The sequence below is a fragment of the Piliocolobus tephrosceles genome, chromosome 3, assembly GCF_002776525.5.
Source record: "Piliocolobus tephrosceles isolate RC106 chromosome 3, ASM277652v3, whole genome shotgun sequence".
NCBI classification, from domain to species: domain Eukaryota; kingdom Metazoa; phylum Chordata; class Mammalia; order Primates; family Cercopithecidae; genus Piliocolobus; species Piliocolobus tephrosceles.
In genome coordinates this window covers 83,000,929-83,027,753 of record NC_045436.1, presented here as the reverse complement: position 1 = coordinate 83,027,753, position 26,825 = coordinate 83,000,929, and the positions used below count along the sequence as shown (strand labels likewise).

The 26,825-nt window shown below is 33.7% G+C and overlaps 1 protein-coding gene across 7 annotated transcripts in view; it reads left to right on the top strand.

The window, feature by feature from the left end:
- The window catches only part of CENPE (centromere protein E), an 86,307-nt gene that overhangs the window by 7,024 nt on the left and 52,458 nt on the right, over positions 1-26,825 (top strand). For 5 of the 7 annotated variants that reach the window (XM_023220123.3, XM_023220129.3, XM_023220128.2 and 2 more), the window contains exons 9-21: positions 1,020-1,071; positions 3,587-3,674; positions 3,989-4,118; positions 5,352-5,471; positions 6,324-6,482; positions 9,731-9,878; positions 10,717-10,805; positions 11,871-12,038; positions 23,568-23,642; positions 23,865-23,984; positions 25,670-25,792; positions 25,876-26,041; positions 26,348-26,502. In XM_023220123.3, coding sequence (XP_023075891.2) covers positions 1,020-1,071; positions 3,587-3,674; positions 3,989-4,118; positions 5,352-5,471; positions 6,324-6,482; positions 9,731-9,878; positions 10,717-10,805; positions 11,871-12,038; positions 23,568-23,642; positions 23,865-23,984; positions 25,670-25,792; positions 25,876-26,041; positions 26,348-26,502 — 1,593 coding nt within the window. The remainder of the gene's footprint in view (positions 1-1,019; positions 1,072-3,586; positions 3,675-3,988; positions 4,119-5,351; positions 5,472-6,323; positions 6,483-9,730; positions 9,879-10,716; positions 10,806-11,870; positions 12,039-23,567; positions 23,643-23,864; positions 23,985-25,669; positions 25,793-25,875; positions 26,042-26,347; positions 26,503-26,825) is intronic. The other 2 variants (XM_023220126.3, XM_023220125.2) reach the window with 2 other exon arrangements.

Genomic DNA, 26,825 nt, shown 5'->3' with positions numbered 1-26,825 from the left:
TCTTTTTGGGACCAGCTTCCTCTTCTCTGGTCATTCAGATCTCAGCTTAATGACAAGCCTTACACTGCTGTCCAATCCCGTGAACCTAAACCTACTAGCCCCTTTTCCAGCTCTATATTTAAATAATCTGTGTTATACTTATCACAACATGTTTCTTATTTGTCTTTTTATCTCTTCTCACCAGCCTCCTCCTCTGTAGAATGTAAGCTCCATGAGAGCAGAGATCTTATTTATTTGTAGCCCTAGCACCTGATGCACTTCCTGGAGCATGATAAGTAGCCACTTCTTTTCAATAATATTTGTGAAATGAAAGAGAGGTCCAACTCTTAAATATGCCACAGTAAAGTCATGGTATTGCTATAGCATAGTGCAGCTAGCATACATGACTAGCCCAACAAAAGAAGTGCTATAACTGTAAGTTGTATCTATAAGTCATGTTTATAAAGAGTTCTGGTTATGCAGTTCAAGGAGCAGTTCATCTGAGATCTGGCAGGGAGGAAGGATAAAGTAGGCAAAGCTACATTGAGGAGATAATCTTTGTACCTGGTTCTTGAATAAAGAATAAAGACCGACTAGAACATTATAACTAACTGAATAAAGGAAATAGCAAAAAGCTTGTGCTTGAAGGTGTAGAAGTACATGGGGTGTTTGGGGAATAGTGAGTAGTTCAACTAGAGGTTGAACTAAGGGATAGATAGGTTGAATAAGGGATAGATAGATACAAAGTTGGAACAATGCAAGTGCCAGCTTATAAAGAATTATATTTGCCATAGTAAGTTTTTGGAGTTTGTATAGGAAACAGAACCTATACTGGCAGCATTATGGAAGATATAAAGAAAGGAACGGATAGAGAACAGTTTGACTCAGAGAAAAAAGGGAATGCCTAAACAGTAGCATGGGAGACATGGATACAGATAGAATATTCTGATATACCATGTATTAAAAATATTCTTTCAGTAGTTTGAATTTTATTATTTCAGATTGTCTGCCCTAAAGATTTATTTTTATCTATCTTACAGAATTTGGTTGATCTTGCAGGCAGTGAAAGAGCTGCTCAAACAGGAGCTGAAGGTAATTAAAACTCATGAAATATGTTAGTCTTAGTGTCTTCCTATTTTACAGAATTAAAAAGTATTACCAGGCATTTTTAGAAATTGATAAAGTAATTATATTCATTATTAATAATATTCATTAATGATGATTTTTCTGATAAAAGTCTTTTAACATAGAAATCAGCATCTGTATCTGGTTAATTTTTATTTTAGTCTACAATAGCATCAATTAAAAAATGAAAATTATACAATTGATGGTATTGTACAGCAGGAAAGCCCATGAGAATTCCATAAAAGCCATTTAAACTTTCAAAATAAGGAAATTAAGAAAGATAGTGGGGTACAAAATTAATGTACAGATACTAGTTTTAGAAAGTTAAAATATTAATAAAAACCAGTTAAAATATTTAGTAGACAGAAACACTCCGTTTACAATAACCTAAAAGATGTGATACCTAGGAAGAAACTCAACAAAGATTTGTACAAGACTGATATAAAGAAAATGTTTTTTTTTTTTTTTTTAATTTTTTTGAGGCAGACTGTCACTATGTCTCCCAGGCTGGACTGCAGTGGCACGATCTCAGCTCAATGCAACCTCCACCTCCTGGGCTCAAGCAGTTCTCGTGCTTCAGCCACCCAAGTAGCTGGGATTACAGACATGCATCACCACGCCCAACTAATTTTTGTATTTTTAGTAGAGACAGAGTTCTGCCATGTTGCCTGGGCTGGTCTTCAACTGTTGGCCTCAAGTGATCCGCCCACCTCGGCCTCCCAAAGTTCTGGGATTACAGGTGTGAGCCACCACACCCAGCCTAAGAAAACTTGTAAATCAGACTTGAAGAACACAAACAAATACTTGAAAAAATGGAAAAGCATACTTAGATGTAGAAGATTCAAAATCACAAGGATATCAGGCCTCTGGGTTAATTTCTAGATTTAACACAATCATAATAAAAATATGAAGAGTACATTTTCATGTTTAAACTAAGTAAGATGATTTTAAAATTTGTACGGAAACATAAAAACAGACAAGAGTAGCCGGGAAAATTCCAAAAAGCAGAAAGTGGAATTTAAGATTTTACTATCGTACTATAAGATAGTAAAACATATTATAATGCCATAGTAATAAAACTATGTGACTTGTCAGCCTGGTGGAATAGAATAGAAAATCCATCAAGAGTCCTGAATACATACGGAAGTTAGAATACAATAAAAATGGTCCTTCAAATATGTGAAGAAAAGATAGATTATTCATTAATTGATGGCCATTTGGGAAAAAAATTATCCATATGTCATATGCCAAGGAATGCATTAAAAGTGGCTCAAAAATTTCAATATTAAAAAAACTATAAAAATTATTAGAAGTCAACTTACAGTGGGAAAACCCTTTTGTAACTGATACAAAGTCCGGATGCCTTAAAAGTTTAAAAGAAACCAACAAAAACTGGGCAAAGATATAAGTGAATAGTTCATAAGGCTTAAATGGTTTAGCTTGCACCTGCACTCTTGCCATTAGAAGAGCTGCTGATCCAAGGAAGATTAGAAGTTTGTTCAACAGACTTGAGCTCGTTTTGCAGCCTGTTGCCACTCAACTGAGCCTAGCCTACATCCACCAAACCAGTCCCTCCTCAGACCTGTGAACAAAAAATAAATGCTTGTGTTAGCTGGTTGGTTAGGTAGTAATGTTACAGCAGTAGCTAATTAATGCACCTGTGAAATAACATCTGTTCAAAGTTATTTTTTGCAATTTTTTTTGTATAGGCAGTAGATTGAAAACCTACATGTCCTTCAGCAGGGGATGGGGTGGGTGAATGAAGTCTGATGCAGCCGTAAAATGGAATTTTATACTTTAAGAAAGAATGAAAAAGATCAATGTTTACCGATATGGAGATTTTCCAAGATATGTTGCCAAGTGAAAAAAAGCAAAGTGCAAAATAGTATGTATGGTCTATTACTATTGATATCGGTGAAGAAAGAAGGAAATAAATATATATGAACTTGTATTTTTAAAAATCTCTAAAGAATAATAACAGTGGTGTCCTGGCAGAGGTATAGGAACTGGTTGAATATGGGATAAAAGTGAAAGGGAGCTTTTTCAAAGTGTACTTTTCTTTAAAAAACTTTTTGAACCATGTAAGCATATTAACAATTTAAAAATGAGAAATTAGAGGTTAATTTGCTTATAACTTCATAGTTGCCTATATTTAGATGTTGGAAAACAAAATTGATTTGAACCGAAGAGCTAGAGAAGCTCTTTCAGGAAACAGGTCTTTTTTCCCTCACATTCTTCCCTCTCTCTTCATTTTTTTCTTTTTACTATTTTTCTCAGGTAATAACCTTTCTGATTCACTTGAAGTGGGACCAATAGGGAAAGAGCTCCTTCTACCACTGATACTAAAGATGGGCTCATGTCTAAACCAGGGCATAGACTTTAACATCTGCCCTCCAATTTCTCTCATTAACTTAGTGATAAGTAAGTTTATCATCTAGAAAAGGAGTCAAGTTTGGTTTTCGTATTTGTTTAATAAATGCAGGTGTGCGACTCAAGGAAGGCTGTAATATAAATCGAAGCTTATTTATTTTGGGACAAGTGATCAAGAAACTTAGTGATGGACAGGTTGGGTAAGTTTATCCCGTTGTGTACTTACCTACTAATTCTTACCTTTTTCATTAGGTTGAACATTGCAATATTTCAATGACACTCAAATGTACTGATTTTTTCCACATATTCAAAAGCTAATACATAACAACTATAATCTATTGAATTTACTTTCTGTTTTAAATATTTTTTAGTTAGTAGTTTTAATCTGCCTCATGTAACCTGTAAATTAATTTTTGAAACTGTGGCTGATTTAAGAGTTCTGCATTAAAAACCAACTATTTTGTTATATAAACATTCTCAATCTTTTTCTCCCATAAACTTATTCCTTGCTAAGTGGTTTCATAAATTATCGAGATAGCAAGTTAACACGAATTCTCCAGAATTCCTTGGGAGGAAACGCAAAGACACGTATTATCTGCACAATTACTCCAGTATCTTTTGATGAAACCCTTACTACTCTCCAGGTGAGTTTGATTTTTATCTCAGCTTAATATGGGGGAAGATCAACTTGAAGCAGAAAAAATTACCTACTAAAATTAAGCAAAGTTTTTTAAATTAACACACCTGTTACAATCGATATGTTGTCTACTAAATAGCATTTCTTAATTTAATTTTACCAGACTTCAATTATTTGTATCTTACCTTCACAATTTTTGCCACATCCAACACTATTTTACTGAAATTGACTTGATATTTTTTTAAATAACTCACTTTTTGTACTTAATTTATTGTAAAAGGTAACTTTAATATTAGTCCTATCAGTAGGAAACTATTATTACTTGCCACAAATAGAAGGTAACAAAAAAATTGTGTGTCTGTCTGTATAACAAAATGATTCTGAAATTCCTGGTAGTTAACTGTTGCCTTCATCTGCTCTGAGCCTAAGGCCTACATTTTCTATTTTAAAAAGGAAAGGAACCAGCCTGACCAACATAGAGAAACCCTTTCTCTACTAAAAATACAAAATTAGCCAGGTGTGGTAGCACATGCCTGTAATTCCAGCTACTGGGGAGGCTGAGGCAGGAGAATCGCTTGAACCCAGGAGGCAGAGGTTGCAGTGAGCCCAGATGGTGCCATTGCACTCCAGCCCAGGCAACAAGAGCGAAACTATGTCTCAATGAAGGATTCAATGTTATCTGATGGTCATCTTTGTGTACCCACCTAAACTTACTTATGGTACTTGTACTCTGAGAAACATTGCTTTAAATAGATGTTGAGCACCAGATCAAGGTACTATCAGAGGTACAAAGAGAAAGTAGAGTCCCTGGCTTAACAGAATTAATGAATTTTGTGACAAGACACAGAACACTTATCTTGCAACATAATTTTAGTAGTTAAGTGGTTAATAACTAGTATAGAGTTTAAAGGAAGGAGAGTTATCTTTGGCTAGAAGCAAAACTTCAGAGTAAAGGAAGCGTTAGCACTGGACCTTGAGGGGTAAATGGGATTCCAATAAGCTGATGTTTTTAAGTTCTCTCAATATATCTTTGTTTATTCTCCTGAAGACTATCAGCCAGGGTAAGTTACAGAGCATTGTTGTAAGCACATAGAATGTTCCCTTTGTTCAAAAGTATTAAGCCAACTGGAAAGAGTATTGATGTTTTTTTAAACTTGAATATAAGAAAGCTAAATATTACTAATTAAATTCGAATTTTTTTAAGTGTTGAACACTTAGCACTTTTGTATTTTTTTTCCAGTTTGCCAGTACTGCTAAATATATGAAGAATACTCCTTATGTTAATGAGGTATCAACTGATGAAGCTCTCCTGAAAAGGTATAGAAAAGAAATAATGGATCTTAAAAAACAATTAGAGGAGGTATGTATGAATCATTTATTTCATTAAATAGAAAGAACCAATGTAGAATGGAGACCTGCCCAAATGCTCAGAGACTATTCATTCCTGAATATCTGAGTTGCTACAACTTAAGTTTTAAATCATTTTTAAACAAGAAGAAATCCACTCATAAAAATTTTAGTTTAATTTATTATAAATTATAAGATTTGGTTCTTGAAATTATTTTAGATTTTGTTTTTTATTTTCAAAGGGCAAAATCTGAGATTATCAAATGGGCCAAGTAGAGGTATTTCTTAAAATTTTTCACAAATATATATGAATTCGGTTAAAAAGAGAAACTACAGTTACTTAGAACCACTTTCTGTATTTTCATGTTATCCTCAATTCCTCTTCTAACCCTTAGATTGCAATCTAATAATATAGCATAATTACTCATTTGTTTTAACCATCATGGTCCCATATTTTGTAAAAAGTCATGCATTAGTGATCTTTTTTAAAATGAGCTAAAATATCAAATGGTAATCTTATGAGAACATCTCTATCTTTACTATCGGAATTCAAGTCTTTGTTTTATGACTTCTGACTATTCATATCTTCTTAGACAATTAATAGAGTTATTATAACAGCATTGTTGTCTTATACATGGTGTATAGAATAGTTACATTAGAAGAAATGTGTGTTGTAAGTCTGAGAAATTATTGATTATGGTAACTGCATTTTGGTGTTCTGTAGTTAGAGTAAATTTTATTTCACTGAAATTAAAATTCTTATAGTTCATATACAAATGTAGTATTTTATTCTTTTATGTTACTTTTAAGGTTTTAACACTTAACCACATTTATTATTAACATAATCCAATATTGCATTCTATAGGTTTCTTTAGAGACGCGAGCTCAGGCAATGGAAAAAGACCAATTGGCCCAACTTTTGGAAGAAAAAGATTTGCTTCAGAAAGTACAGAATGAGAAAATTGAAAACTTAACACGGATGCTGGTGACCTCTTCTTCCCTCACATCACAACAGGAATTAAAGGTAAAATTAAAAGATGACAGCTTAAACTTGATGTACAGAGAATAGAATTGGTATTTCTATATGTTTATTATGTTGTATGCACTTTCTATCCTTTGATACAGTATTTTCAAGAAACCCAGAAGATTTTGTGTTTTCACAGTACCTAAGAGATTCATTAAAAATACCAATTTCTGATTCTCACTTGTAGAGATTCTAATTCAACAAGTTTGGAGTTTATTTAAATAATTTATTTGCAATATGCTGCTTAATAAATTCTAAAGAAACTAGGTGATTGGAAGCCACAGGTTTCTAGAATATGTGGAAATATTATTTTATACTTAAACAGAAATATTAATCTCAGGAAAATTGGTGTAGAATATAAAACAACATAATTGTGTCAATGTAGAGTCTGCTGAAAGAAAATAAAAACAACATAGTGAACAAAATTCTGACTTTGTTTATGTGTTTTTTTTGTTGTTGTTGTTTGTCTTTAATTGAGTAGGAATTTATTCAATAGACTTTTGGGGGTGTGAGGGTGTCATGGATAAGAGGATGATCTCTGGAGCTAGACTGCGTGGATTTAAATCTGTCATTTCCTAACTCTTGGCCTTAGACAATTTCTTGAATTCACTTTGCTGCTTTTTTCTGTGGAAGTAGCAGTGTGGAAGAGCTTGATACTCATAAGTGTTGTGTGAGAATTAAAAGAGATAATAGGTAGAATTAGCTCAACACAGCACTTTCCACACTGCATATTCTCAACTAATGTACGTTATTAATATGAATAAACATTATGTACATTGATATACAGAAGACAATCAGGAACTACTGGTTGAGTGGTGAGCAGGAAATAGCCCGATGAAAGACCTAGAGAAGAATGTTTCAAAAGAGACCTACATGTGCAAAAGCTTGGAGTTGTGAAGAAACATGATGCATTCCTTGCACTTAAGATGTAGTAGCAGGGACATTTTAAACCCCCTTGAGGGATTTGAATGTGACGTTTTGCTAACAACAAAGAACAGCCTTGCGTGTGACATCAGAATTATAGTTGAGAAAGACGTAGATGCTGTGCACATCAGATTGCTTGGGCCTGCAAAGACTGACTCTGGAGTTGGAATGAATTGGATAAATTAAGAGAAATGTTTGGAAAGTAAACTTAGCAGGACTTTGTGGTGTTTGGATGTTGAGGGCAGAGAAAGGGAGGAGGAGGTGTCCAGAATGACTTGCAAGCAATTCTTTGGCTTCCTGGGTAGCCGGTAACAATATTGATTAAGGAACACTGAATAAAGAGCAGTGGAAATGGTGGGTGTTTTATTTGGGATTTCTTTTGTTTGAGATGTCAGGCAGTTGAAAATGCAAACGTGTGAATATTAGGTAGAAGATTTGAGATATAAATATCAATTTGGTCATTAACTACTACAGATCCAAATTAAAGTTTGTTCTGGTTGCATGTTGAGAGAAGGCAACAGAAGGCAAGGTAACAGAAGGCAAAACTCCAATTGGGTAAGGCAGAGAAAGAAGAATTTGTAAAGAAGCCCAGGTTTAGCTCTAGAGTTAAGAATAAAACCTAGTGAATATAGTAGCTAAGGGGAGAGAATATTTCAGGGAAGTAGTGTTCAGCAGTGTCATATTCTGCTGAGAAGTTAAATAAGATAAAGATGGACAAAAAGTTATTTGCATTTGGAAACACAGCTTATTTGCAAACCTGATTTGAGTTATTAAGTAGTAGGGTTGTGAAAGCCATCTTGTAGTGTGTTGAGGTGGCCTAGATGGATGGGATCTTGAATATAGTAGAAAGAGTTGGACTACCATAGGAGAAACACCTCTTGAATTGGAACAAACACAGAGGAAAGGATAGGCCTCTGTGCAGGTAGTACTCTTAGGAGTTTAGGTTTATACTTTCTTTGTGAAATAGGTTTAATTTTTCTCCTGAGATGGCAGGTGATGGTAGAGTCATAAGTTTACAGAGATACTAAGGGTTTGAAATAGGCTAGCCTTTGTAGGTAATGAAAAAGAAAGCTGACAAGGGGGAAGGGAATATTGCCAAGCAGCATTAAAGATCCGGTTTATCTTGTCAGCCAGTCTTCTGGCTTTGTGGCTCTGGCAGTGCTCAGGAGGCTGATAAAGTCTTGAACACAGTGTCATTTGAGTGTGCCATGTCGGGTACATGTAAGGGACAGAGAATGGGTCAAATAATTTGAGAACGTCGACCTCAAATTTCAAACATGATTACAGTGATCTATGGAATCTAAGATGAGAGGATGGGAACCAAGAGAGAGATGGCACCAAAAAAAAAAAAAAGTCATGCAACAAGGGAACAGAGCTAAATAGCCCCTGGTAAGCTAAATAGCTATAGTGGGATTAACTAAATTAATGATTTGGAAGGATAACAACAGCGATAAGAGCAAGAAGTCTAGGTTTATGACTTTCAGATAATGATAAGGTCCAGGTGTGGCTTTGGTAGCAACTAGCATTAAACTGAAGGTTATTGGAGGATTTATATATGATGGGGCTTTTGCAGAGCAGGACGTGGAAAGGGCTGGCCATTTCAAGCAGAAGAACAGCACTCAGGCATGACAGTATGCAGTATATTCTGGGGACAACAAGTAATCTTAAGAGGCAATGTGATGGAATGGTTGCATGGAAAGGCTCTAAAGTAATAGACATGGGCTCAGCCACCAATTGGCTATACAACCTTACACAACTTCTCCAAACTTGTTGGGCACCCAGCTCATCTGTTAAAAAGATGTAGTAAGGTTGATACTCGATACAAGTATCATCTCATCTTATTTGACTCTCTCAACAACATTAGGGTTGTGTATTTCAGATGTGATTACAACCCTAGGGTTGCTGAGAGAGTCAAATAAGATGAGATGATACTTGCACTGAGTAAAGAGACGAGAAGAATGGTGACTATGAAACCTGGAAAAACATACTTAAGAGGCAGGCACAGGAAGAGAAACCAGAGTGAGTAGTAAGTACAGCAGCTGGGTAAGGAAAGAACCAGGAGATGGGTCCCTGAAGTGCTGAGGAAGGAGTGGATAAATCATGAGGAGGACAAAGTAGGAAATAAAGAGAACTGTAGTTAGAGTGAAGTCAAGAGTCAAGAGTTTGATTTCTTTTTTAAAGCAATATCCTTAGACTAGTAAAAATTTAAACTAGGCTTAATAAGAATTCTACCAAGTCAATGGTTTTCAAAAATAGAACCTAGTTCCCTTGTTTTATTATGTTTGAATACAGATCTATATGACATAGTTTTAATTTCTTCCTAGGCTAAAAGAAAACGAAGAGTTACTTGGTGTCTTGGCAAAATTAACAAAATGAAGAACTCAAACTATGCAGATCAATTTAATATGCCAACAAATACAACAACAAAAACACACAAGCCGTCTATAAATTTATTAGGAGAAATTGATGAATGTGAGTGCTTTTTTCAAGTGGAACTGTGTTTAATTATAAAAGCATCCTTATAAAAGGAAACTATGTTTATAGCTCAGTTAATGTGATAAACATGTTTAAATACTGTGTATTTCAAATGTGATTACAATGGAGATTATTATTTAAAATAAGTAATTCTAAAAATACAAAAAAATTAGCTGTGCGGGGTTACAGGCGCCTGTAATCCCAGCTACTTGGGAGGCTGAGGCAGGAGAATCACTTGAACCTGGGAGGCGGAGCTTGCAGTGAGCCAAGATCCATTGCACTCCAGCCTGGGTGACAAGAGTGAAACTGTCTCAAAAATAAATAAATAAATATAAAGTAATCATAAGTTCTTTACTCTGATTCTCTTAAGAATGATGCACTAGTTGAAACACACGTGAGACAGGTGTTTTTATTTTTGTTCTAATTATTCAATTAAATTATTAGTTATATGGCATCTGCCTTTGCTAATCTTAAAAGAGTGGCATTGACATAGGAATCTGTTTCAAATTATTTCTTCAATAGTACAGTCTGTTGGGGGGGCATTTAAAATCTACTTATAATGATCAAATCTCAAATTCAGAATTTGTCCTTTTAACCTGTATTTCATTAAGGATCCTGAATTGTGTCACTAATTCCAACCAGTGGTCATCTTAATTCATACAATAATATAAATCACCATATCTATTAATGTACTTTTGGTATTCATACTCTGAGCACATATTAGTTAATTTGAAGTTCTTAGTATCTCTGATAAGAATTTTTTTAGTAATCTTTCATTTGACTTAGGAAATTTGGTAAACATGTTTATGGACAAATTTTTTTTCTCTAATTATAGCTGTCTGTTCAGAGTCTGATGTTTTCAGTAACACTCTTGATACATTAAATGAGATAGAATGGAATCCAGCAGCAAAGCTACTAAATCAGGTAACTTAATGTATTTTACAGCTTATAATGCTTTTACTCTTTTTAAAATTATTTTGTTATTAGATATTGTTGTTACTTGTTCTCATTTAATTTCAGTAATGATTTTGGCTCTAATAAAGGCTTCTCTCTTTACATTTCTACTCTGTAACCATCAGGCACCTAGAGGAAGACTAAAAATTTCATAAGGCAGACATGTGCTAGCAGCTAAACCTTTGCTTCTAGCTCTTTACTAGCAGATCTTAGTATTCATTATGTTTGTAAAGTTTCTGTTTTGCCTTGGTAAACTTCATGAGGGTGACAAGACTGATTTTAAAAGTGTCAATTGTCAGGCATTTAAACTGTTTAGAATAATACATCAGGGAGAGCTAATTTTGGTGAATACATCAATAAGTTTAGATTCCTTGTTTACTTTGTATATTGCTTGTTTAAAGATGTATAGTTGTATAAAGTAGTAAAGAAATTTTCATTTGAATTTTAGAATATAATTGCAGTGCTCCTTATTATTGTTAGTTAATTCCTATTAAGTATTATTGACAAAGTATTTTTGTGTTCCTAAGACATACATCAGAAGTTTCTTGGGTTTTTTTTTTTAACAATCTCTGGTGTAGAAAAGTATCTTTTAAACTCATGGTTTATCTCTTTTCTTATAATAATATAGAAAATAGAAATAGGCCTCTTTAAGTATAGTAAAACAGTTATCATTAGCTTTAGAAGTCAATAAATAATATCTCTGTTTCCGTTCTTGAATTCAGAAGCATCTGAGACATAAAATAGGATTTAGTTAGATTGGGGAATTAAATTATCAGTTTTATTACTGAGGAGCTTGAGGATTTATGATCAAAATTTCCTGTCAAGCACAGGCAAACATACAATTTATTGATATATTTTTTAAATTCTCCTTCTTTCAAAATAATCTATTCTAAGTTAGCTAGTTTGCCAAAATGTAGACCTTTAGAAAGATATCAAATCAAAGTTAAATTAGTTATTTAAATAATCCAAATTTTGTTAAGGAAACAAAAAATATATGAATTTTCTGATTGGAAAATCTGTTCTTGTTTATAATAGGAGAATATAGAAAGTGAGTTGAACTCACTTCGTGCTGACTATGATAATCTGGTATTAGACTATGAACAACTACGAACAGAAAAAGAAGAAATGGAATTGAAATTAAAAGAAAAGAATGATTTGGATGAATTTGAGGCTCTAGAAAGAAAAACTAAAAAAGATCAAGAGGTAAGAGAGACAGAAATGTAAAACTAAACTAAAAGCCTACTTTTAAAAGTAGTATTCTCTTTTTTCTATAATTTAAGCTTTTTTATATTTTTTTCAATGTACAGATAACATTTTATGTTTATTGTATACAATACAATGATGTTTTTAAGTATATATACATTGTGGAATGGTTAAATCTAGCTCTCAAATGTACTACCTCACATAGTTAAATTGTTTTTGTGGTGATAGCACATAATATCCACAAATTTTATGTTTTTTAAGAATACAATACATTGTCTTTAACTATAGTCACCTTGCTGTACAATAGAGCTGTTGAAATTTATTCCTGCCATCTGTCATTATGTCATCTGACCAAGATTTCCCCATTTCCTTCTCTCTGCTAAACACCCCAGCCTCCGATAACCACCATTATACTTTCTACTTCTAAGAGATCACCTTTTTAAGATTCTGCATATGAGATCATGCAGTATTTGTCTTTCTGTGCCTGGTTTATAATGTCCTTTGGGTTCATCCATATTGTTCCAAATGGTAGGATGCTAGGATTTCTTTTTTTTTTTTTTTTTTTTAATAACTGGAGAATATTCCATTGTGACTTTATAACAAATTTTCTTGATCCGTTCTTCTGTTGATAGACTCTTAGGTTGGTTCCATATCTTGGCTGTTGTGGAAGGTGCTGCAGTAAATATGGGAATGCAGATATTTCTTGGACATACTCATTTAATGTATTTTACAGCTTATAATGCTTTTACTCTTTTTAAAATTATTTTGTTATTAGATATTGTATTGTTTTCTACTTTGTATATACCTACTTTGGGTATATACCCAGTAGTAGGACTGCTGGATCTTATGGTAGTTCTATTTTTGCTTAGTTGAGGAACCCTCATACTGTTTTCTGTATATTTCCACCAACAGTGTAAAAGGATTCCCTTTTGTCCACATCCTTGCCAAGAAGTTCTTTTCTGCCTTCTTGGTAAGCCATTTTGATTGGGATGAGGCAATACCTCACTGTAGTATTGATTTGCATATCCTTGATTATTAGTAATATTGAACATTTTTTTTCATATATCTGTTGGCCATGTGTATGTCTCCTTTTGAGAAATGTCTGTTCAGGTCTTTTGCCTATATTTTAATTGGGTTGTTTGGCGTGTTTTTTTTTTTTTGCTTTTGAGTTGTTTGAGTTTCTTATATATTTTGGATATTAACCATATGTCAGATGTATAGTTTGCAAATATTCAAATATTTCTGCCATTCTGTAGGTTGTCTCTTTATTGATGATTTCCTTTTACTTTAATTGTAATTCCATTTATTTATTTTTGGTCTTTTGGTTGTGCTTTTGAGGTCTTATCCAAAAATTCCTTGTCCTGACCAATGTTATGAAGCATTTCCCCATCTTGTTTTCTAGTAGTTTCATAGTTTCAAGTCTTAATATTTACGTCCTTAACTCATTCTGAGTTGATTCTTACATATGATGAGAGACAGGAAATCTAGTTTCTTTCTTCAGCGTATAGATATTCATTCAGTTTTCCCAGCACCACCATTGAAGAAGGACTATCCTTTCCCCAACTTGTCAAAAATCAGTTGGCTGTATATGCGTGGATTTATTTCTGGGTTCTCTGTTCTATTGGCCTGTTGTCTGTTTCTATGCCAGTAGCATGTTATTTTGGTTACTATACTTTCATAATATATTTTGGAGGCAGATGGTATGATGCCTCCAGATTTGCTCTTTTTGCTCAAGATTGCTTTGGCTATACAGGGTCTTTTGGGGTTCCATACAAATGTGAAGATTGTTTTTAATCTACTTTTGTGAAGAATGTCCTTGGTATTTTGATAGATATCGCATTACATTTGTGGATCACTTTGTGCAATATGGACATCATAACAATATTCTTCCAATCCATGAACATGCATATCTTTCCATTTGTGTCTTCAATTTCTTTCATTAATGATTTATAGTTTTCATTTGAGAGACACCTCAAATTCATTTCATTTTCTGACACCTCCTTGGTTACATTTATTTCTAGGTATTTTTTTGGTAATAAATGAGATTTTTTTCTTTGTGTCATTTTTAGATAGTTTGCTATTAACATATAGTGATACTACTCTTTTTTTATGCTGATTTTGTATCCTACAACTTTACTGAGTTTTTTATTAGTTGTAACAGTTTTGGATGGATTCCTTAGGGTTTTCTGTATATAGGCTCATATCATCTACAAATATAGACAATTTAACTTACTCCTTTCCTATTATGTTTTATTTTTCTCTTGCTGAATAGCTCTAGCTAGAACTTCCAGTACCATGTTGAATAAAAGTGGCAAAAGGGAACATCCTTATCCTGTTCCAGATATTAGAGTAAAAGGCTTTCAGCTTTTCCCCGTTTAGTATTACGTTAGCAGTGGGTTCGTTGTATGTGGCCTTTATTGTGTTGAGGCATATCACTTCTATACCTAATTAAGAGTTTTTATCGTGAAGAGATACTGAACTCTGTCATGATTTTTCTGCATCTGTTGAAGTGATTGTATGACTTTTTTCATTGTTTTGTTAATGTGGTATGTCATGTTTATTGATTTATGTTGAACCATTCTTGTATTCCTGGGATAAATCCCACTTTATCATGGTGAATTATCTTTTAAATGTGCTGTTAAATTCAGTTTTGTAGTATTTTTTGTTCAGTTTTTCCATCTGTTCTTCAGTGATATTGGCCTGTAGTTTTCCTTTTTTGTCTATTTTTGGTATCAGTGTAATGCTGGCCTCATAGAATAAGTTAGGAAAAATTCCTTCCTCTTCAACTTTTTGAAATATTTTGAGAAGAATTGGTATTAGTTCTTCTGTAACTATTGGTAGAATTCAGCAGTGATGCCATCAGGTCCAGGGTCTTTCTTTGATAGGAGACTTTTTATTACTGATTCAAGTCTCCTTTCTCATTACTGGCCTGTTCAGGTTTTCTATTTATTCATAATTCAGTCTTGTGAGGTAATGTGGTACAGGAATTCATTTCTTCTAGGTTTTTCAATTTATTGGCATATAATTGTTCATACTAGTCTCATGATTCTTTGTATTTCTGTGTTATCAATTGTAATGTCACCTTTTTTATCTCTGATTTTATTTATTTGAGTCAGCTTTTTTACCTAGTCTAGCTAAAGGTTTGTTGATTTTGTTTATTTAAAAAAAAAAAACAACTCTTTATTTTGTGGATTTTTGTGTCCCTATTTTGTTTATTTCAGCTCTCATCTTTATTCTTTCCATTTGCTAATTTAGGGTTTAGTTTGTTCTTGTTTTTCTAATTCTTCGAGGTAATAGTTTAGGTAGTTTGAGATCTTTCCTCTTTTTTGGTGTAGGTGTTTATTACTATAAATTTCTCTTTTAGAACTGCTTTTGCTGCATCCTATACATTTTGGTATATTGTGTTTCCATTTTCATTTGTCTTAACTTTTTAAAATTACTCTTTTAATTCATTAACCCAGTGGTTGTTCAGGAGCATGTTTAATTAATATTTCCAGAGTTTCTGCTATTATTAATTTCTAGTTTTATGTCATTGTGGTCAGAAAAGATACTTGATATAATTTTGATTTTAAATTTTTTAAGACTGTTTTTGTGGCCTAAATATTATCTGTCTTAGAGAATGTTCCATGTGCAGTTGATGAGAATGTGTTTTCTGCAGCTGTTAAATGGAATGTTCTGTAAACATCTGTTAGGTCTCTTTGGTCTAGACTGCAGTTTAAATCTGCTATTTCTTTGTTGATTTTCTGTCTGAATAATCTGTCCATTGCTGAAAGTGTAGTTTCGAAATCCTCTATTATTATTGTGTTGCAGTCTCTCTTCCTTCAGATTATTGTTATTTGCTTTATATATTTTCTGCCATGTTCAGTGTGCATATGTATTTACAATTGTTGTAACGTCTTGCTGAGTTGACTCCTTTATCGTTATGTAATAACCTTGTCTCCTTTTACACTTTTTGATGTAAAGTCTGTTTTAGCTGATATAAGTATAGCTTCTCCTGCTGTCTTACAATTTCAGTTTGCATGGAATATCTTTTTCCACCCCTTCCTTTCCATCTGTTTGTGTCCTTATAGGTGAAGTTAATCTCTTTCAGGCAGCATATAATTGGATTTTGTAATCCATTTAACCACTCTGTCTTATAATTGGAGAATCAATCCATTTACATTGATAGGTAGGAACTATTCATAGGTAGGAAATTACTACTTCCATTTTGCTAATTGTTTTCTATTTGTTTTTTAGATCCTTTTATCTTATTTCACTGTCTTCCTTATTGGTTAAATTATTTTCTCTGATAGCATGTTTTGACACCTTTTCATTTTTAGTGTATTTATTATAGATTTTTTTCCTTTGTGGTTACCATCAGGCTTACAAGAAAAAGTCTTACAGTTATGGCAGGTTATTTTAAACTGATAACAGATTATCGTTGATTACTAAACAAACAAACTCCACACTTGATCTCCTTCCACCTTCTGAATATTTGATGTTCTAAGTTTTGATGTCACAACTGTTTTCCTTCAGTAGTTTGACTATATCATTGCACTCCCTTCTGGCCTGTGAGATTCCTTTTTGTTGTTGTTGTTGTTGTTTAATTATACTTTAAGTTCTGGGGTACATGTGCAGAACATGCAAGTTTGTTACATAGGTATACACATGCCATAGTGGTTTGCTGCACTCATCAACCTGTCAATTACATTAGGTATTTCTCCTAATGCTATCCCTCCCCTAGCCCCCCAGTCCCCAACAGGCCCCAGTGTGTGATGTTCCCCTCCCTGTGTCCATGTGTTCTCATTGTTCAACTCCCACTTATGAGTGAGAACGTGTGGTGTTTGGTTTTCTGTTCTTGTGTTAGTTTGCTGAGAATGATGGTTTCTAGCTTCATCCATGTCCCTGCAAAGGACATGAACTCATCCTTTTTTATGGCTGCATAATATTCCATGGTGTATATGTGACACATTTCCTTTATCCAGTCTATCATTGTTGAACATTTGGGTTGGTTCCAAGTCTTTGCTGTTGTGAACAATGCTGCAATAAATGTATGTGTGCATATGTCTTTATAGTAGAATGATTTATAATCCTTTGGGTATATACTCAGTAATGGGCATGCTGAGTCAAATGTTATTTCTAGTTCTAGATCCTTGAGGAATTGCTACACTGTCTTCCACAATGTTGAACTAATTTGCACTCCCACCAACAGTGTAAAAGTATTCCTATTTCTCCACATCCTCTCCAGCATCTGTTGTTTCCTGACGTTTTAGTGATCCTAGCCTGTGAGATTTCTGCTTCGAAGTCTGCTCCTAACCATAGTGGAACTCCCTTCTATGTCATTTGCCTCTTTACTCTTGCTACTTTGCTGCTTTTAGGATTTTCTCTGTCTTTGACTTTTGAGTTTGAATATAATATGTCTTAGGGCAGGGTCATTTAGATTGAATCTGATTGGTAACCTTTGACCTTCCTATATGTGGATATGTATTGCTTTCTTCAGGTTTGGGAATTTTCTGCTATTATTTGTTTAAATAAGCTTTCTGTCCTGTTGTCTTTCTCTGCTTGAACTGCAGTGACCCAAATATTTGTTTTTTGATGTCCCATAAGCTTCATTTCTTTCCATCCTTTTTTTTTTTTTTTTTTTTTGCTTCCTGACTCTATATTTTCAAATAGCCCATCTCAAGCTCACAAATTCTTCTCCATGATCAATTCTTCTGTTGATATTCTTTATTGCATTTTTCATTTTGTTCATTGTATTTTCTTGCTCTAGGATTTCTGTTTGGTTTTTTTATTATTTCAGTCTCCCTGATAAATTTCTGGATTGTTTCTCTACATTTTCTTGAAATTTGCTGAGCTCGCTTAAAATAGCTGTTTTGAATTCTTTGGCAGATTATACATCTCCATCTTTTAGGATCAGTCACCAGTACCTTACTTTGTACATTTGGTGACATCATTTTTCCCTGATCATGATGCTTGTCACGCAGCAGTGTCTGCACATTTAAGACAAATTTAGCTGTTTGTTTTAGTCTTCACCATCTTTATAAGGTCTTTTCAAGATCCATATTATGACTGAGGTCAGCGTGTTATCCTGCTGAGGCATTACTGGACACCTTACTCTGTAGGTCCCCAGGTGGGCAGAGCTCTTCTTATTCTACAGATGACAGGAGTCAGTATCAAGATCCAGGGCCATTTGAGAATCTACTGATGGACAAGGGTTGCAAAACCTGCCACAGGGACTTGGATACATCTGTCTCCTGGTAGGACTCTGGCTTAGTAAAACCATTCTCAGACTATCGCTAGGAGAAACTGAAACCAAGCTTCACAGTTAATTCAGAATGTGCTATGGAACCAATGTTGGTAAGCTTAACCTGGTAGCACCAGCAGTCAAGACTCCCAGCAGTTCCTTATGCAGGGAGGATTGCTTGCATTCTGTAGCTGGGGCATTCAAGGTTCTTTCCAGAACTGCTATGTGATGGAAGCCAGCAGGCCTTTCCTACACAGGCAGGATAACTGCCAGGCTGCAGTAGAGAGGGACTGCAGTCAAGACAAGATCCCTTTAGGATCTATTATGGAAAAGATGCATCAAGCCTATCCTGGTGGCTGGGGCAGGTGCTTCACCCAGCAGTTCCCAAAACAGTCGCGATAGCTTCCTGACTGCAGCAAAGAGGCACTGAAGCTGAGACAGCGCCCCTTCAGGATCTATTGTGGGATGGAGGACTACAAGCCTGTCCCAGTGGCTCAGACAGGTTCATCTCTTGGCAGTTCTCTGTGTGGGTGGGAGCAGAGAGGCTGCAGCAGGGAAGGGCTGGAACCAGTACATGTCCCCTTCAGAATCTGCTGTGGGACAGAGGCCGACAAGCCTATCCTGGTGGCTCAGATGGGCATGTTCCCTTCTGGGTCCTTATGCAAGCAGTACTAAGCTAGGACTACAGCTTGAAGAGGGCGGGAGCCAAGTGACAGGCTAACATTTGGGTCCACTGCCAAGACCAATGTCGACAGACAAAAGAGCCCATCTGCCGAGACCCTAGAGTGTGTGATTCCTCCCGGACCCCTTGACAGATAGTTTTGGTTGCAGGCTCTGGGCCAAACAGGGCTGTAGCTAAGTCCTTCAAGGAATGGGACCACTTCTGCATATGAACCTGGGAGCACAATTAGCAGGACTGCCACCTGGGTGTTGGTATACACTCTCAAAAACAACACTTCTAGGTCTTGAGTTCTATTGGGGTTTTGCAACCTCCTACCTGAATCCAAAGGCTCCCACAAAAAGACTTGTCTGTAATAGTACAGAATTCTTGTTGTTTTGGGGGGATATGAACAGGTGACCTCCTATGCTGTCATCTTCTTGACATCACTCAGAAGTATTGTCTTAAAGATTTTTTTTTCTAAGATTGAGGTGTTGAAGATCTAACCATTTTTCATATGTATATACAATTTAGAAAATTTAAGAAATATTTTATTCATTTATATTTTTAAAATAGTTAAATCATATTTGTTTCCCTGGTGCTTATGCAAGAGAAGAAGGAATTAAAAGCATCTATGGGAAGGTTTGGTGTATCTGCCTCTTGATGGATTTGTCTTGAAATTGTTTCCTTATAGTTTGTATATTACATTTTATTGAGGATACATAAATGCTACCTAGAGCATAGCCGTTTCCTACTGAGATCAGTATGAATTTTAATATCTAGATGACTGTTTTATATATGGATGCTACATATTAATGGATTTCTTTTTCTTTAGAAAATTAGTATAACTAATAGTAGTGAAATTAGTATAACTAATACTAGTTTTAATGGAATTTTTAGAAACAGATTACTCATTTTCTAAGTATAAAATATTAGGCTACATGTTAAGAGAACTTAATCCAGAAACCATTAGACTGTAGGGACTCAGAAATTGTCCAAAAGATTAAAAGGAGTTATTAGTGCAAAGTGTCCTTAACCTAGAGGCCACAGATGCTGTGAAATTATTTTGCAGAATTTTTCAATGCATATTCATTTTTCTAGAACAAGAATGTGTAGTTGTTATCAGGCTTGCGAAATGATTCATGAACACCCCCCTTCAAAAAAAAATAAGACCCAGTGTTTTATGTAGTTAAAAGATGAATTAATTTGCAGCTACTTTTCAGACTTCTATGTGGCTAGCCCAAAAGGCCATGATCCTTTTTCCTTAATATCATTGTTCAGTTTCTCAACCTCTTTTCTTTTTTAAAGGAAAAAAGAATTCTATGCCAAAGCTATTATTTCCATTCTACCTACAAATTAAAATTATTTCTTCATTGCATAGGTATTATATTCAAAGAGGTAAAAGTCTGTAAGTTCTCCACAGGGTTTCATTTAACTTATTTTAAAATGCATATTAATGAAGTGCAAAATGCCATGCATAACAAAACCATTGAACTTTAATCAATAAAACTAGATTTTATCAAAGGCACTAGCTTAGTGTCATCATTAAGAACATGGTCTCCAGAGTGAAATTGCCTGGATTTAAGCCCCAGTTTTGCCACTTATAAACTCACCGCAGATCCAGTCCTATTACGAATTATTGCCAAGGCCTTGGGCAAGTCATTGAATCTCAGGGCTTCCTGTATTTCTCCACCCTTGAGGTAGAGACCAGGTGCTCACCAAGGTCCCTTCTGACTTTAAAATTTCACCTAATTTTTATGTGTTTTTCATATGTAATAATAACATGACATAAAACTAACTTTTAGGATAAATGGCAATAATTTCTCTAATATTTTTCTCACATCATTAATATATTAATAAGAAAAATTGAAGCTTATTGAATTGAGTCAACACAGAGAAAGATTACAAAAATACCACAGAATATATGACATGTATCACACTGCAGTTTTTCTTTCATTTTAACCACAATTGAGGGAGAAAAAATCCTACTCCCTTCTTTTTAAATTTTTTTCTTTTTTTTTCTTTTTAACAAAACACTCAGCTTTCTAATCTAAAAAATATATAATTTAAAAACTTTTTCTTTATAGAAACGGGGGTCTTGCCATGTTGGCCAGGCTAGTCTCACACTCCCAGGCTCAAGTGATCTACTCGCCTCGGCCTCCCAAAGTGCTAGGATTACAGGTGTGAGCCACTGCTCTAGGCCCTTTATTTTTAATTAGACACAAATTTTATGGTTACTTAAAAGATTATGTAATAAAAACTTATCCTGTTCAAAAACAGTTTTGCAGTATCTAGTCCATGTTAAAAATATAAGTCTATGTGTATGTAGCAAAATATGTTCCAAAACCTACATGTTGGGGAAAGGTGTAGCTAAAAGGTAATAAAAGTCAAATTATGGCCTTAGGACATGGAGTCATTTCCCTGGTTTTCCTAAAGCTTTTGTCAAAAATCACCCAAGTTGTATATAATTTTCTAGTGGGAATATAGTAGTAACATGAGATGCTTAAATAGTATGTTTTAGAGGGAGAATGAGAAATGTCAAGTATCACCATACTCAAGGAATAAGAAAAATCCTTACCATCTACCTATTTTAACTTGGTGTATTTAATTTTATACTTTTTACTACTTGGAGATTTAAGTTAAATATTTCATTTCACCTACTGACAATTACCATTTAAATCTGCAATATAAATAGTATTTATGCAATTAAATGGTAGCAATGGATTAACTATAGATCAGATCATATGTTTTTATTTTTACAAAAGCTAATTATTTTCTATGTATAAAAACCAGTACCTAAGATAAAGTGCTGTTTCAAATAAGAAGTAGGAAAATTTTCTTTTCTAAATGAGTATTCTTTAAATGCTTTCATTTTCTATGGCTGTACTACCCTGAATGTACCCAATCTCTTTTAAGTATTTTTAAAAGTTAGGATTGATTTTTGATTCTTCCTTATTGGTAAATGTGGTTTTCTTTCACAGAAGTTAAAAATAGGGAAGAAAAGGTAAAAGATGGAGTCAATTTAAATTAAAAGCAGTACAAATGTCTAAGAGTGTGCTCTACAGTGGGTTAGCCACTAACCATATGTGGCAATTAAGCACTTGAAATGGGACCAGTCTGAATTGGCATAAGTATATAAAAAAGAATGTAAAATCGTTTATTTTTTATATTGATTACCTAAAGAAACATGTTGGATAGATTACCTGAAAAAACATTTTGGAAGAAATATTTTTGATATATTCGGTTAAATAAAATATTTATCAAAGTTAATTCTGCCTTTTTCATTTTATGTTTAATGTGCCTACTAGGACATTTTAAATTACATATGTGTCTGACATTGTGTTTCTCTTGGATAGCACTGACCTGAAATAGTAATGTCAACACTTGCACTAGTCTGAAATTTAAAACTAGTTAGGACTCAGTTAAACATCCAGAAAATATTTAAATAAAATACTGTTTTCGTTTTTTTTTTTTTTTTTTTTTTTTTTTTTGGTGAGACGAAGTCTTGCTCTGTCACCCAGGCTGGAGTGCAGTGGCCGGATCTCAGCTCACTGCAAACTCTGCCTCCCGGGTTTACGCCATTCTCCTGCCTCAGCCTCCCGAGTAGCTGGGACTACAGGCGCCCGCCACCTCGCCCAACTAGTTTTTTGTATTTTTTAGTAGAAACGGAGTTTCACCATGTTAGCCAGGATGGTCTCGATCTCCTGACCTCGTGATCCGCCTGTCTTGGCCTCCCAAAGTGCTGGGATTACAGGCTTGAGCCACCATGCCCGGCCTAAGATACTATTTTCAAGCCCCTTACATACTATTAGAATTTGCTTTTACTCTGTAAGTGCTCATCTGATTATGAAGATTAAATGATTATAGGGAAAATGTTTATCTTGGTTATGTGTGGTTTACTTGTTTTCAACAAACTTTTTGGTGCTCAGATATTTAATGCTACAGATATTTTGGTAGAAAGGAAACCTCAATAAAAATACTTCTACCTTTATACTTTCACATGGTTGAACAGTATAATGGAGTACAATATTTCCTCTGGAATAAATCAAGGTAATAGTTGATCATTCCGTACCTGTGTAACATTGGTGGAAAGTAATAATATTGTAAAGGCACTGCATGAAACAACCCTAAACCAAACCTAGATTCTAAATCAGAGCTTATTACAAAGTACACTAATATAGAGCCAGATAGATACTTTATGGGAAGAAAAAAAAAAAACTTTATAAGTGTTAATACATTTCTGTACTTACTGACTGAAAACAAAAATCTACTAAATGTGTATTTTTCAAGGTTTGATTACCACTTTTTTAATCTCTCCTCCACGTGGTGCAGACTAATTTGCTATTGACAAATTATTGTAGCTTTATTAACAGATGATATAGCTACTTGGTGGGGTCATGCTGAGGTTTTTTTCTCATTTGTTTGATGTGTTTTGGGTGATATTTCTAGTATTTTTAAATAATGAGATGCTTTGTTGCAATAGCTTGAACAATTGATCTCAGTCCTTTCTAACTGTTGGGTGATTCTGAAGCACTGAACCAATACCTTTTGGTTTTTTTGTTTTTTTGTTTTTTTGTTTTTTTGCTTTGCTTTGCTTTGCTTTATTAACTATTGGTTTGCTCTGTTACCTGTTCACATGCTCTTACAGATGCAACTAATTCATGAAATTTCGAACTTAAAGAATTTAGTTAAGCATGCAGAAGTATATAATCAAGATCTTGAGGTGAGCATTCATGTGGGTATTTCTATTGATAAGCAATTAGAACTATAAAACATGCAACATATGTAACTGATTATAGTGTCAGAAATAAGGGAATTATGTTTTTAAAATATTAATGACTTTGAATTTTACTATGGATTTAAACTAATATATATAAGTTCTGTTTTTATCCCGTAGACTTCAAATCAGATTTTAAATTGTTACTCTCTCCTTTGATTGTTTTAGAATGAACTAAGTTCAAAAGTAGAGCTGCTTAGAGAAAAGGAAGACCAGATTAAGAAGCTACAGGAATACATAGACTCTCAAAAGCTAGAAAATATAAAAATGGACTTGTCATACTCATTGGTAAAAATCAGGCTTATTTTGTTATGTAATCACATAAATATATATATAGCATACCATCATCTTAGCAAATGCTTATACTGGACCTACTTTGTGCTGGGTATTGTTGTAATAAATTTATATATATTTTATTAAATCTGTCAATAACCCTATGACATAGAGACTGTTAGTATATTTGCCATTTTAGAGATAAAGTTACATTTGTAGAAAGTTGATCATATCATCCTTTGAGTAAATATAAGAAAGTTAAGGACAGGCTCCCATTAAGAATTAGTAAGTTTTAGGCCAGGCACCCTGGCTAATCCCTGTGATGCTAGTACTTTGGGAGGCTGAGGTGGGACGATCACTTGAGCCCAGGAGTTCAAGACCAGCCTGGGCAACATAATGAGACCTGGTCTCTACAAAATATGGGAAAATAAGCCTGGTATATACTGCCAGCTACTTGGGTAACTGAGATGGCAGGATTGCTTGAGCTTGGGAGGTTGAGGCTGCAATGAGCCGAGATCATGCCATTGCACTCCAGCCTGGGCAACAGAGCAAGACTCTGTCTCCAAAAAAAAATAATAATAAATCAGTAAATTTTTAAAATTCTGAATTTTTTTCAGTAGTTTTATACAAATGCATGCAGTAGTATATAGTCAGTCTTAAATATCTAAACTTGGATATTTTTTCATAATTTTATAGTTCTAGATGATTTTAGTTGATGTAAGATCTTGGCATTAAATAACATTGAATCTGATGATGATGTCAATTAATCTCTTCAGTTTGCTTTCAATATACCTGCTTGCTTCAAGAAAGTATGTTTGATTCCAGTTTTTAGTACCTTTTTTTTTTTTTTTTACTGTAACAGTTTCTAGCTGGAACTTTTAAAAGACTATAGTTTCTGTTATTCTGTTTTCAATTGAGTTTTTTAGTTTTTGTTACCTTCTGTTCTTTTGTTGCCTTTTATTTGTGACAAATGATTCTTTTTAAAGGGGTTCATACCATTTTATATCATTCTATTCTGAGGCCCTGGATAGGAAGGCACTTTTATATATTCTGGAGTGTCTGTTCATAGGGGGGCAAGCAGAACTGCCCACTTTTTAAGAATTACTATTTCTTTTTCCTTATTTATTCATGTATTAATTTATTAATTTTTTTCCAAGGACATATTGATTTCAGATAAGCTAAAAGTCATATTAAAATACCACTTCTCTTCAGAAATGAGGTTGTAGATTTTTTTCATTTATTTTTCATTTGCATTTTCTCATCTGTGAATGTCTTGTTCATATCTTTTCTCTGTTTTTCTATTAGATCATTTGTCTTTTTCCTTTTCAATTTGTGAGTTAATATCTTTAATTTAGCTGTTAACTACTTACCTATCATGTGTTGAAGATAATAACTCAAAATAAAAATACATAGAAAACAGCCTCGCTGAACAATTGTGTTAACCTTTAAACAAAACAGATCTAAATTATGATACATTGCTTATATAATTTGATATATTGCTTATATAATTTGAAAAATATGACCAGAATTTTTAAAAAATATTTTTATTAGGAAGACATGATTTCTTTTTATATATTTGGTAACTAGCATATTTATACACTTTTTGGTTGGCTAGAGTTAACATTTATATATATATTCTCTTAAGAATTTTCCAACTCTGAGAATTAGATTTCACTGAACCCCTTTTGTCATCTCTTTAGGAAAGCATTGAAGACCAAAAACAAATGAAACAGACTCTGTTTGATGCTGAAACTGTAGCCCTTGATGCCAAGAGAGAATCAGCCTTTCTTAGAAGTGAAAATCTGGAGCTGAAGGAGAAAATGGTAAGTATTTTTTGTAATATTTATAGTAAAGTAGTTGTAATGATCAGTGCATTTTTGTGCATTTGCAATGTTTTTCTCAATAGCAAGAACTTGCAAGTACATACAAGCAAATGGAAAATGATATTCAGTTATATCAAAGCCAATTGGAGGCAAAAAAGAAAATACAAGTTGATCTGGAGAAAGAATTACAATCTGCTTTTAATGAGATAACAAAACTCACCTCCCTTATAGATGGCAAAGTTCCAAAAGGTATTTTGTAATTTTAAACATCTTTTTTCAAATCTGACTGCTTCTAGAAATGTACCTAAACAATTTTTCAAGCATATTTCAATGATTAAAAATTCATTATACTCTTATTTTTTTAAAACTCAATATTATGCTTTAGTGTCATTTGGGATTAATATTTATAAAGATTTCCATGGGTTTCAAATCATAAAGGATTATTTTTCAAATAAACTTTAGCTGATCCTGAAAAAGGTGATTCAAGGACTATTAAAAATTTAATTACCTGTTTGCCAACATTGGATCTTTATACAATTTACCAAAACTTTCTAGATTTGCTCTATAATTTGGAATTGGAAGGAAAGATTACTGATCTTCAGAAAGAACTAAATAAAGAAGTTGAAGAAAATGAAGCTTTGAGGAAAGAAGTCAATTTGCTTTCAGAATTGAAATCTTTACCTTCTGAAGTAGAAAGACTGAGGAAAGAGGTAAACACATTTATAAACACTTATCCCTTATTTTGAAATATAAACCTTTGCGATAATAGTGCCTTAAATATTTTGGTATAGTTTATTTTAAACTAGCAGGCAAAAGAGATGCTGTAAACGTTTGACTAGTTAGCAATAGAAATGAATATAGTTCATCTTCTAATTTGTTCTTATGCTACTCGATTTTAAAAAATGTATATTTTTTCAAAGTGTATTTAACTGTATACTTAGTAATATAATCCATGTAGCAGCCATTCCTCAAATGTTGCATTTGTTCAGTATTACGGCCCACCCTTAGTCTTTACCTTTTTTTTGATAGTAGT